The sequence below is a fragment of the Cariama cristata genome, unplaced genomic scaffold (genome assembly GCF_000690535.1).
Source record: "Cariama cristata isolate BGI_N322 unplaced genomic scaffold, ASM69053v1 scaffold1817, whole genome shotgun sequence".
NCBI classification, from domain to species: domain Eukaryota; kingdom Metazoa; phylum Chordata; class Aves; order Cariamiformes; family Cariamidae; genus Cariama; species Cariama cristata.
In genome coordinates this window covers 49,429-64,859 of record NW_009626906.1, presented here as the reverse complement: position 1 = coordinate 64,859, position 15,431 = coordinate 49,429, and the positions used below count along the sequence as shown (strand labels likewise).

The 15,431-nt window shown below is 42.9% G+C and overlaps 1 protein-coding gene across 1 annotated transcript in view; it reads left to right on the top strand.

Annotated features, from left to right (window-relative positions):
- PCSK2 (proprotein convertase subtilisin/kexin type 2) overlaps window positions 1–15,431 on the top strand; it is a gene marked incomplete at its 5' end in the record, with an annotated part of 83,257 nt that overhangs the window by 47,438 nt on the left and 20,388 nt on the right. The window contains 3 exons of the mRNA XM_009704221.1: window positions 4,378–4,454; window positions 11,118–11,206; window positions 13,888–14,063. Coding sequence (XP_009702523.1) covers window positions 4,378–4,454; window positions 11,118–11,206; window positions 13,888–14,063 — 342 coding nt within the window. The remainder of the gene's footprint in view (window positions 1–4,377; window positions 4,455–11,117; window positions 11,207–13,887; window positions 14,064–15,431) is intronic.

Genomic DNA, 15,431 nt, shown 5'->3' with positions numbered 1-15,431 from the left:
TTTCTCTTCTTTTAAAAGATACAAATTTCTGGGCTAAATTCACCAGTGCTTTAACATAATGAATGGAATCAGACTGTGACCAGCGGGACATGTGTCTTTAATTGTTTATCTCCTGGACTAGCATGTGAGCATAGGGACATGTCTTGAGAAATAGAGAAAAAAAGAAATATATGTGAACTACGCTTCAGCGGCTTGTAAAACCATATAAAAATTTATGGGCTTGCTGCATTATTCAAGGTACATAATTTTATTACAGATCTGAGCAACACATGGGACAACTGATTTATTGTTATTGTCATATTTTACATAACGAATGTTTTACACAGAAGATTTTACTGCATGTATTTTAAAAAGTACAGGGCAATTCTTTGGGAAATGCGAGTTTAAGCTTATTTTTCAGGAAAGCAGAATTTTATACACAGGCAAAAGTAATCTATTCCTGTTGTGGTATACAAACCATTACTTAATAAATAATTGAAAGCATCTCATCATCTGATCCGGTACTCTTCTGTTAGCATCTTATTTGGGGTAGAGGCTAGGAAGCAAAAAGAGAGATATACATTAAAATACAATACCATTCCTCTCTGTAATAGCATTTTTATGATATAATTGACATTATTTGTAAGTAATTGTATATAGATGGTGACTGATAAACATCAAGTTCAAATGGCTTTGCAACAATGAGCTCGTTTTGATTGAACGTGAGGGATAGGATTCATCTTGTTCTAACACTGTATGCCTAACGACTAGTCTAAGGCTGGACCGCAATGTATGATCAGTGCCCAAGACTGGTGGCTTGAGTTGCTCCCTGGACAAAAAGACCAGGCAGCTACCTTAGATATTGAAAAATATTAGATACTTCAAGTCTAAGAGAAGTAACTGCCAGTAGACTAGTTAGGCATTGAAACTGGAAACTGAATAACCTGAATTGAAAAGCAAAATGTTTTCATTTTAGTGTGCTGTTGCAGATCCTCATCTGCACTGGTTTTGGTTGCCACCTCCCAGGTTCCTACCCGGATTCAATCTCCATGTTAGCGATAAATTCCCTCTTGCTGCCTGCTGGTGAGTCCTGCCTGTGGAGGACAAAGGCGACCTCAGATTTTAATATTCACTTCCCAAAACACTAGATGAAATATGTTAGCTATCCACCAAAGCAGTTCCCTTTTTGGTCCAGTGTTGAAACTGATTTAATTTGTCACTGGTTTATGCCTTTTTTTTAAAAAAAAAAAAAAAAAAAAAAATGTTGAGGCTTAAATATCTGGGGATTTGATCTTTAAATTAGGAACTTGAAGCAGTCCATTTGTACTTGTCGCTGCAGTTTCATTACCCGTTCTACTGCTTCCATAGTGTGGGCGGAATATTCCTTCATGAAGCTGAAACTCTCTGTCTTTTCTCAAAGACCCTGATGAAGATAAATTGTGCAGTCAGCACTTGTTTTCTTTCCAAGAATTCTTAATTTTGCCCTTTGTGGATGGTTCCTGCTACAGTAGATATCTTTTTCCTTTGAGTGCAGTGATCCAAAAGCAAGCGAGTAAGAACTACGGGATGTGGCAGACTGCTGCACAACTTTGTTTATAGCCTGCCTAAAGCAACCTTTCCATAAGCTGACATTTGGTTACATGGGACACAGAGCAGAGCTGCAGTCTGCTGTAGGGCGGCCGAATCATTCCATGCTGGAATCCCTTTGCCTTGCGCTGCTCTGCACACGAGTGGTACATCTGCACAGCTGGAAGGGCTTTTCCATCCGTAATTTTCACACCAGGGAATTCTAGGGTCAAGAGCCGTTGATATTACCATGAGGTGCTTGCATGTCTGATGATGTCATGAAAAATCAGCCTCACCAGACCTCCTTTGACCTTAGAGTCTGTGTAAGTAGGACTGTTTCCTCCAGATGGGGAAAAAAACACAGCTGACCCACAACTGAGTTTAAATTCTCACCTTAAATTCTACAATATTTTTAGTGTGAAAACAGAAGTTCTGACTGAATAAGAAGCTGGCAATATATTGAACTAATTGCATTTAGTACTGAGTTAGACCGTACCTACCTGGAAGAAATGATCTGAAATCACTGGAACTAAGCGTAGTTATTTGCAGTCTGCATCGCTTCCAGGCTGTTTCTATTGCAAGGCAGTAGTGTAAGAAAGTTTCTTTAATTCGTGACTGAAATGCGTTTCTCCAAAGGTTGCCAGGCTAGACTCTGTGGCAGAGTAGGTTTTATCTGCTAATTAAATTACTCGGTGAAAGTCATCATTTCTATTTTGACTTTACCATAGGATGTGGTTCTCTAGCTTGTCCTGCTAGGAGTAGATACTGCGCTCATTAGTAAAGAACAGGACTGGATCTTCTGTTGACAAGCTCATTTCTTTTTACTGCCATGTGTTGGAGGAAACCTGGCCCCTTGCACAAATCCTGGTCACAGCTCCCCTGGACGCTGCAGAATCCAAACTTCCTCTGTTGCATTCAGACGGGACGTCTGTGCCACGTGGCTTTTGCCAGGCGCAGTGGGTGAGACCCAGAGCCTCCTAGCACAGCATCTCATACCCCTTCCAGATTTATCTTCCGTTAATTTGTCTAACCGCTTCTTGATTTCATTCAGGATTGTAACCTCTGTATTGCTGGGGGGCAATTAATTTTGTAACTCATTACATGTTCTGTGGAAAAGTACTCGTTTTCTGCTGCTTCTAAATCTCCCCTCTGGTAATTTCCATGGATTCCCCCTAGTTCTTGTATTATAAGAAGTAGTAAATAATAACTCCCTGTCCACCTTCTCTGTGCTATTCATGATTTATAGACCACTGTCAAGTTCCCCTTCTTTCCCTGGCTGAAAAGTCATGCTCTGTTTACTCTTAGCTCATACAGATCTGTGCCATTCAAAGTGCTGTATAAGCGGTTGTGGTAATTAAGAGTTAAATTAAACATACACCTGGGCACAGAGACTTAGAAGCACTAAGAATTTGTGACTATAACTGACATTATTGGAAGGCATCTTCAGGCTGAAAATCAGAGCCTTAGTTCAGAGATACGGAGAGATCAATACGGGTGCTCACAAAGGGATGCGGCTGTATCTGAGCTGAAGAACGGCATCAAGCCGCATGATAGCCATTCTGCAAATCTCTGCTCCGTTCACATGCTGCAAAATACTTATTATCCATGCTGAGTATGAGCAACCAGACTTTCTGAAATGATCACCCCCCAAAATCACTGTACAGTAACTTGAAAGATACTTAGTTTTACCCTCCAAGGATCAAGGACAATGTTGTCCTCGTTTCTCTCTGGCACAAGTTTTTGGAAGTTAGGGGTTTGAATCCAAAACCCAAAGACGTTGGTGCCACCGATGGACTGTCTATTCCTGTACCCCAGGAACTGAGAATCTGCTGAAGGGAAATGTTTTTAGGAGCAAAGCTATTCATACATGAGTCTCAAATTATCTTCAATAGCATGCTCAGCCAAATCTTAAAAAGAATACAAGTACACATTAATTAAGAATTAACATAATTCTGTTCCTTGAGTATGGTGTTTATTAAAATATAAACTCTGTGAACATACACTTGAGAGGAAGCTTCTAAATATTTTTAAAAGCTTAATTTTCAGTCACCCTTTATTTATTTTTTTCATTAAGAGAGAAGAAAGAAGATGGCACTTGACTTTCTGAAACTTTCCATTTGCTTGTCAGATCTAGCATCCAAAAGTAGCTGAGTGTCCTTAACTCTGCTGATAGGGCAAAATCAGCAATGATTTAGATTTATATGAAAAGCAGAGACATGAGATGACATTTTCAAAAGTCATTTTGAAAGCTGCATTTGTGAAGCTGTTCAGACAACTAAAGGACCAAGAAAATACGCAAAGGACTTTTCAGGCAAATGTGCTGACCGTTAATGAATTATTCACATTTGAATTTTGAGAAACTTACATTCTTAGGCATTGAAATGCTTTTAGAAATCTGACTGTTTGTTGTAGTACCACAGATGAGTTTTTCAAAAATAATTCTGTGATGGAAGACCCAAATGTCCGGTCACTTCCACCATTGTTTGGAAAACGGGATTTAACCTTTGTCCTGCCACACCAAGTAGCGTAACACCTAAATACTCTTAGAAGTGTTGGTGAACAGTCCCTCAGCAGTAACCTGGGCGCTCTCACCACCTCACAGTTAGCCACGCTCTTTGGAAATACCAGTGGTCCACAGGAGGCTTTGCACTCCAGGCTTGCTGGTCTGGGAAGTGGCACAGCACGACAGGGACCGGTTTGCGTCCAGATGCATCTCTCAGAATGAAGAGGACAAAGTTTGCCAATGATTCTCAGCTCCCCCTTCAATTTGTGTTCCCCTTTGCCCTGTATATGTTTTTCTGCGGACTTACCGAACTTCTTTGTGTTTTGCAGAATGCCAAAGCCAGCTACGACTTCAGCAGTAATGATCCCTACCCCTACCCCCGCTATACAGATGACTGGTTTAACAGGTAAATGAATTTTGATCAGCCTACTCTTCACTTTGGTGTACTTAAGAAACTGTAAGTACTTGCTGGTATTTGTGGAATGCCTGTTTTCTGCTAAATTCAATGGTTGCCAGAACAGACGCTGCAGTCTCACTACTGCTTGAAAATTAGAGGTTACTTCATTTTTTTTCAGGTAACCTCTAAATAGCACTGAACAGCTATTTTATAGTTTATAAATGATGTTGCTGCTTCAGAAGGATATGTATTTAGATTGTTTGAATGGGTGATAGCCAGGTACGTCTTTCTGCCAGCTATCCTAGCACATTACAGTAACTCAAATCTCTACAAGCTGGTTTTCCATCTCCTGTCTCTGAGGCAGTATGAGTGCTAGCTAATTTTAAAGGGAGTAAACTGAGGACAGGAGGAGGCTTTGGAGGGGGGGGAAAAAGTGTTTTCATCTGATTGTAGACTAAGGCAGCAGAAAAGCAGCATGGTGTAGAATGACCAGTTCAAAAACAATTAAATCTTACATTAGGTTCTGAATCATCCGTCTTCTCACCTTGATTTAAGGGCAGTGTATATGGGTAGCATTTAAGGGCTCATTCTGAGATATTTCTAGCTGCTGTAGGAATTAAAGTCCCTGTACACTGACTGGGAACTGGTTCTGTTGTGTTTATAAACCTGGCATCAAGAGTGCAGCTGTGCTTGTTGTGTTACTTCTCCTGAGCACATCATGATTGCCCAAGACCCACTCCTCCTTCAATATGGTCTGAACTTAGCTAATTTCCAGCAGAAGAAGGTCTGGTGCTCAGCGTATAGTGTAAGTAAGAATGGCCCAAAAGATAAGGCTTCAGATTTTGGAAAGTGTGACTTTTTTTGTTTCCCTAAACTAATTTTTTCTTAAAATGGAACAGAAACATATTTCAACAGTTTTGGGGTTTTTTGAAAAAAACAAACATGTGTTGCCTGAGTTCTGCATCTGTCCCATGAAAAAGCCCTTTCTGTCAGGCTTCTAGCAAGGTGTTAGCGTAGTCAAGGGTGCAGAGTCCAAGGCACACCTATAAGGTGTGTTTATTGCCTGGTGATCTCAACATCCAGCATCTCTGGCTCTGCAGCATACTCCCCAGGGTCTCAGACAGGTTCTAGCTTGCATTTGCAAAAATTGTTTCAGGATATTTTCAATGAAATTTCCAAATATCTTCTAGATGTAAATATAGTTGATGTTGCCAGCATTTACATAGCAGCACCGCTGACGATTTAAGAACTTTCAAAGTCTTCAGGGCTCAGTCTTAGTGCTTATCAAAAAATATTTCAGGCCTATTTGATGTGGTTTTCATCTCTAACTTGGTATGGCTGTATGGATGGCCTCCAAGTTTTGTGTGGGGATTTTTTGTTTTTATTTCTAAAGAAATCAATTTTAGTTCTGTCAGAGTGACACAACAAAGAAGTGGAGCAGCTGTGCCTCCACCTCAGACACGGGCTTCCTGGAACGGATCAAACAGATTTAGGAGCTGTGATGTCCTCCTTTGTAGTCCTGCCGTTTTTCAGCCAAAGCAAGATGCCAATGAGATTTCTCCTCCATTTCGGGAAAGGACATCTGACACTTTTAAACTAGTATGAATCCAATTAGTGACTGGAAAGTTGGAGAAAGACTAGGGGTCTAATTTGTGAAGGTCTGCTGCCTTTCGCGCTTTATTTGTGCAGAGGATCTTTGTAGCAGAAAGATATCACTTAGGTCTGGAGCAACGCAGAGGAAAATTAAATTTAGCTTTAGTGGGTAACGGTAGCTTCTGTCATTTTTAGTGTGGAACTTCATAAAACGGAGTGTGTTCTGCCAAGCCCCATTAACACTGATTGTGCTGCTATCAAGTATTTTATAGTGGGGCACAGTTGCAGCTCTCGTGTTCTGCAAGGTGGCCCTGGAGGCAGAGTTGCCTGCTCAAGTCTCTTAAAATGGGCCTTGAGCATCTTGGATGTGGCAAGGGTTGTGGTCTCTGGCCCCAGGTGCCTCTGGCTAACTTCAGGCACCCAACTGAAGAATGGAGAGGGAGCAGCATGGTCATCTGTGACCCGCGCTGTAGTTATTGAGAACAACGTGATTCGGCTTTTCTGAGAACTACACCGCGTTCTTCTATTTCTTTTCTTGAGGGAATGGGGAACTCAAGACAGCAAATCAGGAGGAGAAAAGCAATGCAGAAATTGCTTGGCAGCTTTCCCTCATTATTCTTTCCAGGAAAAAAAAAAAGATATCTAGAAAATGCAGCATTCTTTGTCGTGAACCTTGAGGTTTATTTGGTGACACAGGGAATTTTCTGCCTTGCAAGGTAAATCACAGGAGCAGCACATTCAGTAAAGCATCCCTTTCCTGCCTGCACAATTCAAGAAGGCTTTAAGATGCAAGATTTCATGTTTTCTCCAGGTTAAGATGCAAACCAGCACACCATATCCAGCTGTTCAGGAGTAGGTGTGACTATGTTTTTCTTTGCATATTTCTTTGCTGTACTGTTTAATCAAGCTGATGTGCTCATATATAAGCTATTGTCATAACTACTGAGTCCTGAGTTATTATTACTGGTAGATTACAACTGCCTGTGACAGTCTGTCTATCCATATGTGTAGCTGCACAGGTATGTCTGGATAGAGGAGTTGCACAGAAAAGCCATTCAGAGAAACCTGCGATAAAGGCTTCGTTTTGCTCAGTTTACAGTCAGTGATGTATCTCCCATTGAATTTTATACATGCAGGAGGATCAGACTCAAAATAGGATAGCGTAATATCTTTTTTCCATAAAGAATACATTTCTCTGTGAGCAATTCAAGTGATTAGTGGGAAAAGCAGCAGAGGACTGTTCAGCAAGGGGCCTTTGTGAGCTGCCAGCTGCATGTGCAAAGTGTCATTAGACTTTAAGAAAAAAAGAAGAGGTTTTTGCATGGAGTATTTCATTAATCGCAGCTGCTCTGCTTGTAAGCACAGATTCCCCTTCCACTTTGTGCTTTTTATGGCTGCTGAAAGCACTTTGGCCTTTCCATCTAACAGCCACTGGCCTACGAAGCCAAGCAGGGTGGGTTTTGGAAAGGGAGAGTGTGGTACCTCGGGCAGGGAATTGCAGCCAGGCAGTTTGGCTGCTGGTACAGGGAGAGGCACGTAGGTGCCTGGACAGCCAAGGGATTTATTCCCGTGCTTACCATACGGACTGCTTGACTGTTTTCAGACACACAGCTTGGGGACCAAGCCAGGATAGGGGACACGGGGTACAACGTGGGGCAGGGATGTGTTGGAGCCTGGGGAGCAGTGGGAGCAGTGAAGGAACCAGAACCAAGCTCTGTTCCCAAAATCAGAGACAGCCCCACCGCACTCAGAGTGGTTTTTAGGAACCACTTTCGGAACTGCCTGTGGTTTTTAACACCCGCTCCTCCTGAACCCCATTCAGTGCCTTGGCATGTACCATGTTGTGCAGTGCGGAGGTAGCCATAGGAGTCAGTGATAGCTTGGCCTTCCTGTACAGCCCTCTGATTGCTTGTGGTGAGCGTGCAGAACGCACGACTCGGGGCTCCCCATCTCAGAGCACTGACGTTACAAATTTCTGCCATGGTATAAATAACCAAGAATTATTTCCACTCCTTTGAATTCTGTATATTCTCTGACTCAGAGAAGAGTTTGCAGGGCAAAAATTATTCACTGTCTTGGAAACCCATGTTCTTCAGAGGTAAGAATGTCCTGTAATTATTGTGGATCTAAACAAAATACCATTGAGTCAAGGGAAGAACTTCCCTTGGCTTCCGGACAGTGCTCATTAACAGGGTAAAAGCACCTGCTCCCCTCCTCCTCATTTTTCAGTCAATACAATGGAAACAACATAATAATTGAGAATTTGTATAAACAGATTTAGCAGCTCTTTGTGCCCGCAGTGTTACGACACAAGTGTCAAGGAGGAGCCGCAGCACTGCTGGTCCCTGGCATGTTTGGATGCAGGCAGAGCGGCCACGTTCCCCAAAGAAGGGGAACGCTTTCCCTTGTGCAAACTCTCAAACGCTCAGAAGCTGACAATGTCATGTGAGTAAAAAGGCGATGGCATTTACCCCACAGAAGTGTCCCTCTGATCTTTGCACATTTAACTGCTGCCCAGTGCAAGCAACTAAAGTGGTCAAGACAGGCAGATCGTCCCAGCTATTGAGACTGCAGCTCTGCACAGCCCTCCCCTGCGGACAGCTGAAGTCAGGAAGGATGGATCCTGTTCTTTGCTGTCTGCAGAAGCATGTCAAAGCAGATGAAAAGGAACCTCAGTGGAAATCTGTGCCACCTCTGGCTCTTTTAAAAAATATTATCAATAGACGGGCATGCACAATAGCATTGGCAGTGGAGTTTAGAAATGGAAATAGTTTTCAAAGACAGAATGAAATTTTCGTAACTACTACAGATATGTTATTTAAACCAGCTGAAGGCAAAACTGATTTTCAATTGAATCACCTTCTCCCACCTTTAGTTTTTCATGAATGTTCATGTAAAATGTTTGCATTTATATAATGTTTGTGGAAAACTTACTCCACGTATTAATATATTACTTGCTGTACATGCTAATATATGGTTTATCTTTGAAGTAACTTGTTCATAGGTGAAAATACTCTTAATTGTTTTCTATCCCCTTGTTTTAGACATTGAAATAATAGAAGTGGTGAACATTTGAGAGAAAAGCTGTGACTTGAGCCTATGACATGGGTCACTTCATAGAAACCACAATGGGGTTATCAATGATACGTGAACAGCAAATAGGGCTAAATTGGAAAAGTCTGCTATTTGCCATTAATAATGCAACCAAATGCGTTTCCACTAACTCATATGTGGGGTTTTTTTGTTGTTTTTTGTTTCTCCAGTCAGCAGCATGGTATCTAAACCCTGAGTTGCTGGAACAGGTCTGCTTGCAGTCTCCGTCATGTGGGCCAGCGCACTGGGGAGGCGAGGTGGGGAGGACCTTCTAATAAAATGTTTTCACCAGGAAGGTCCTAATACAGTTTTATCTCTGAGAGAAACAGCTCAGCTGGCAGTGTCGCTGATTTTTTGCACCCCAGCATCAGTCAAGACAATTTTTTAACAAAGCCCTTTATTCTGCTCTGTGGCTTGTAGCTAGCCCACAGGTGACTAGATAATGAGTGCCTAGCAACGGTATATTTTTTTCACAGTTCCTTGAACAAGGGCATGAGGGAAAACCTGTTTGGTTGTTGAAAGAAATTTCTCCAGCAGCTGAATTAAGAAATCTGTATCGCTCTCCTGTCTGTCCCCTTTGTAAAAGGAACTCGCACGAAATCTTCACCCTTTCATCATCAAGACACTGTGTACATTCGAGGCCAGTCATCTCCTTTTATGGAGCTGCCTTTAAAAATATATTCTTCCAAATACAGCAGAAAAAAGAATGCATTCCTTCTCACCCCTTTATTAATGTTACACTCACCTTTGCCAGAGGTGCTTAAAGGGAGAGAGAGGAAAAACAAGATGATTAAAACAAAACAATTCTGCTGCCTCCCAGGATGGTGCATCTGGTACTCCGTATAGCCTTTATAATACAGCACTGCTAATTGCATGAATCCTTAGCGTGCCGTAGGAGCAATACCAGTTTTAATGCACAGAGTGGATTGATGTGAGCAGTAGGATGGATTCATATTGATTCAACATTAAGATGTTGAATCAAAAACCTGACGGCAGCACAAGTTTCACTAGTTTCTCTGCTGCTGTGCTATTTTTTTAAAAACTAGATTATATTGTCTATATTTATCTTCTCTGTGGTTTAATTTTTATGATTAATTAGGAGAAAGGAAAGTGCAATCTACCTTCCTGCAGGACTGCCTGAGAGCCACTGCCAGTTAAAGGGTCTCTATTAAGAGCTGCAAAGCACTTCAGAGACACCAAGTGTTCTTGAAATGCCGTGTGTCAGCCCGAACTGGACCTCCGTGTCAGAGCAGAGACATTTCCCACTTGAGCAGAAAGCAGTAGCTCCGTGAGGGGACAACTGGAGCACCTTGTCAGCCCTCCTGGGAATTAGGCACTGGAGGAGAGGGCTGCACGTGCCCTTGGGTCCGGCCAGCTTTGGGCCTGGCCAGCCAGGCCACGGCTCTGCTGCTGGGGAGCGCAGTGACCATTGTGGCTTCCTTCTGCTGCTCCAGCTCGGTATTGCACCCACCTCTTTCCACAGCATTTCTTTTGTGGGCAGGGATGTGCTCCTTGTACGTGTTGAACAGCAAAAAGGCAATCTGACTTTGTTCTGTGGGGTTCGAAATAATGGGTGTTGCACTGTGAAGTCACAAAAATACAGGAATGAATATTGATCGTATTTTTACGCTGTTCTGTCAAAGCCCTGTTTCTAATGACTAATAGTTGGTAGTAAGGCAGATTCTATTTGACAGAGTTGAAAAGGTCTGAATAACTTCACAACTAAATGAAGCATAAGTATACATGTTAACCTCAGAGCAAGCATCACTTATACTGCAGAGGGGAAGTTGATTATCTCCTTGCTTCAGGAAAGAACGAGCTCATCTGAGTATCCAAGTACAGCACTCAACAGTTTGCCATGGAGCGATTTTCCTCTGAAGCGCTGGGAGCTGACAACGAGGCAAAACCAAAATCGTGGTGATCCAGCTTAGTTCAGCACGTGCGTTGGCTGGGGTTCACGTGGTGTCTCTGTCTTCCCTTTTGCAGCCACGGCACGAGGTGTGCGGGAGAGGTGTCTGCTGCTGCCAACAACAACATCTGCGGCGTGGGAGTTGCGTACAACTCCAAGGTGGCAGGTACGGTAGCAATTCAAGGTGTAAATGGTCCTTACACCGCTGTGCCTCACGCAGAACTTCTGCGGAGACAGGGAGCATTGCCCAGGACAGGACTGCAGGCTGGCACCGGGCCATGTGTTTATTACTTTTCACAGTAGCTGGGGAGAGGAGTTTCTCCATGGCTTTGCCTTTTCAGTTGAGGGCCTTATATGGCCTCTTTAATAACATTGCAAAGGAACAGCTCTACTCCTTCTTGTGCGAACTCCTGTTTGTGTACTGATTTTCAGTGCTTCTTCCCTGCATAGCTGCAGAATCGTTTGCAACAAATCTCATTTTGCAGGAGGTAAAATAGAAATTCTTTTTTTCTATTTGAAGAGGCAAATCCTATGCTGCTCTTTTTCTTTAGGCTGTCACAGGGCAGGGCCTGCAGTGCTGTAAATGTCTGCAGTCGTTGGTTTCCTCTATTTTAACAAGTGATGCTGTGGCAGGAGCAGATGCACAGAATGAAATGGGTGATGCCTAGCACCCAGCATGCACACCTCGGGTGTGTTGGGTATTTTTACTTCTAACTAGCTCTGTCTGCACTGCTAGACTGAATACAGCGCTTGGAGTGACTTAGACTCTTGGGCAGCGTGTGTCGGTTTTGTTTAATCTGAAGAAATCCCATTTTCCCACTCTAAGACTGTTCCAGGCTGAGAACTGAGGCTGAGAACGAGATGCTTATGAATTTCACTTTCATTCCCTGCTCCACACCAAAACACCGGTGTGGATGCACCTATTGCTTCCTGGCCACGGTTCACAGTGTGTGTGCACGGGCAGCTCTGCTGTGCTTGGCCAGTCCCTGTTTCACCACGGTGTCCGAAGAATCTGGGGAAGGCTGCATTTTGTCTGTCATCTACACGACTGAATTCTGAATCTCCACTGTAGAAGGGCACCAAGTAATGTTTGCTAAGCTGTTACCCCGAGAAATATCCCTGAGAGTTAGTAACTGGCCAGGCAGGTCTAGTGCTCGTCCACTTTCTTCAGTAATGGTCACATCCCCTTCAGGGATGGGACATTTCATAAAATTTACATTCCGGCAATAGCTACTTTGAGAGGAATGTGAATTGAGGCATGGGATTTTGGCCGGACCTCATCTGTCTTATTAGTATAACTCTACAACTTCGAGACGGTTTCTTAAAAATCAAGAAGTGAAGGCCTTTTCTGATGACCAGCAGCCTACAAATAATCTTCCGTACGTGTCCACTTCCTAGCACAAGCCCCACAGATTTTTTGGCAGGCCCAGCCTTGCCTGCCCGAGGACAGCGTGTACCCATAGTACCACCCAGTGGTCAGTGGGACGGTGGAAGCTGATGAGAGCTGAGAGTCTGCTGCTGACATCCGTCAGGGTCCGTGTTTGCAGGTGGAATTGGAAGTTGGTAGCCAAGGATCTCTGGGGCATCGTGTGTTTTGCTGCTTGTACCTCTGGTTTGCCCTAAAGTCAAACCAGATGGCTCCTCCTGTTGTTCCCTCAGCTCCCCAGGGTCAGTATTATTTAATTGTGTGGTTTCAGTGCAGATCTGCATTTTACAAGCATGGGAAGGGATTTCTCACTCACTGAGTTGGACTTTACAATTTCGAGCTTGAATTAGCAGATCAGGAATGTCCAGCTTTGGTCTGTCTGGTTTCTCTTTGAAGTTTATACCGCTTTTTCCAGCCTCACATTTGGCACGTGGATTTTGTATTGAATATAGTAGAAGCAATGGCTTCTCAGTCAGGGTCCTCGCTGCCATTCACGCTGTTTGGGTCTGTGGTATTGATTTCTGACCCATCTGTGTCCTGAAACTGTTGGGAAAAACTGAACTTCAACTCAAGGCTACAAATGAGAGTTGGAATGTATGCCTGGTTACTCAGGTCTCATCCAAAGGCCACCGAGAGGTTGGCTATCAGTGAAACTGTCCTACGTGTGGGACACGATGGGTGTGAGGGCTTGGGCTGCTGTCTTTGTCACGCTCTCTGGCTTGCTTAGGGCCAACACTTTGAGGTTTTCTGAAGTTGACATGTCCTAGGATTTTATTGTTTAAACTCTTAACTCAATTTCTACTGCAGCATGGCTTAAAGGAAGGAGGTTTTAGTTTGCTTTTGTTCTCCAAATACTGGCCATGTGTTGCTATTGCATCTGCATGTTCACACGATATTTTTCCAGGGAATTGTTGTGTAGTGTGTTTCCCCTCTCTGATTAAATTCTGGAGAAGAACCAAAATAAGCAGAAAAATTACTTGAAAAGCTAATGAAGTGTCAACGCATCACTGAGTATAAATTAGAGATGAGGCGGGACCTTAATTCTTTTCCCTAGTTGTTATTAATAGTATTTAAAATACTATTTTTTATTATTTAAATTCTACGAAATCCTGTGATTGCAGAATACTCTTGTTTTAAAAGTGTTTTCAAAGAGTAGCTAGAAAACACTATGTAATTAGAAAGCTAGCAATAAAGTGCTTTCTCTTTGAGCCGCACTGCATTGCTGTGGCTGGGTGTTTAAGTGCTGGCATCCTGCTGGGTAAGCACACCCTGGTGAAACGTGAATGGTGAGTGCGGAATTACTGAGTGGGTGAAAGTGCCAGTGAGTTAAAATACCTGTAACTGGGGGACTTCTCCGGGTGCTGAGATTTCATCTTTTCTGGGTAATGCATAATTCATGTTTATGTTGATTAAATCTACAGGTATTCGAATGCTCGACCAACCATTTATGACAGACATTATTGAGGCTTCCTCTATCAGTCATATGCCTCAGGTCATAGATATATATAGTGCCAGCTGGGGACCAACTGATAATGGAAAGACTGTGGATGGACCTAGAGAGCTAACACTGCAAGCAATGGCAGATGGTGTGAACAAGGTAACAGTCTTATTAAATAATCTGGGTACTGGGACAGAATGATACACTCACACTGAAACCAATGACTTGAGAATGCATGATCCTCCCATAGATGTTGGAGAACACAATGCAATTGTGTAAACGATCCCAGCTTTCAGTGTATTCCAAGGTCCATTGATGTTCTCTCTGCAATATTGTGGCATTGCTTTTATGGTAGAGTCTCGGGATGCTGTGCTGTCTTGCATGGAACTGTGTTTATCTCTAGTCAGCTTACATATGCTTTTCACATGCCATCGCAGTCAAAATGGAAGAGCCTGATGCTGTAAATATTCCCCAGGTTGAAACATGCCAGCTGTACTACTGGCATCACATTGTCTGTTTTGGTGTGCTACCAATTTAATTATCGTTTTGGATTTGTAGTGTCTTTCAGGTCACTCATATATGGTCATTATTATAGCTGTGATTGAACCACAACTGTTCAGGTGTCCATGGAGTAATATTCTTCCCCAGTAGCAGGACCCTCCTTGTTTATTCCCACCTTTCGACCTCCTTCTAGGAACAGTCTGTGCTCTGTGTTAAAGATGCTCAGTATGATCCTGGAATCTGTTAAACCTCTACTCTTTTAGAAGGTTGGGTAAAATGCGTGCCACAACTCAAAAAGGAAAAAAAATCAGACCAAACCTTGCATGGCTCTGTCTCCATCTCTTCGGTGTCATGCAGCCAGGACAACCACAGCTGCTCCTGGTGCTGTAGGGAGTGGGCCTCCTCCCCTTGGTTGATCATAGATGTGTTTCTATAATGAAAAGATCTGAAATAGCCCAGAACATCTAGGGTGGCCTTGAGTGGGAGCTCTGCAATTACTCATTTTTCCATCCAAATTATTTCTTCCTCTTATTCGTGCCAGTTTCTCCCACTCTTCATCACCACCTCGCTGTGAGCAGCACATTCAGTTTACCATGTTTGGTGACATGATAATTAAATCTACTGCTGTGGTAGGTAGTGAAGCATCTAAAGCTTTCTCAAATCCTGAGCCTCAAATGTTTTACCTATAGCAGATGAATTATAGTCATCTTCATGCTCTCACCCATAAAATTGGCAATGTACTGCAATAACGCAGGATGACTTGTCACAAATTGCTCCTGAGTCTGCTCAGTTTCGTAGTATAAACTTTACAAACGTCTGATGGGCTCAAAGTCCCTCTGAAGTCAGCTTACACAAGCTGTGTTTCTTCTCATGGCTTCCTTTCATTTATCTAGTGTTTCCATAAAGATCCTCTTAAATACTCCTGTCTTGGGGACAGTCTTTCTTGAGTATGTGACACAGTTGATATATTTTTAGCCACACCTTGTTGTCTTATAGTTAGTGGATACTTAATTGATTCTCCTTTCA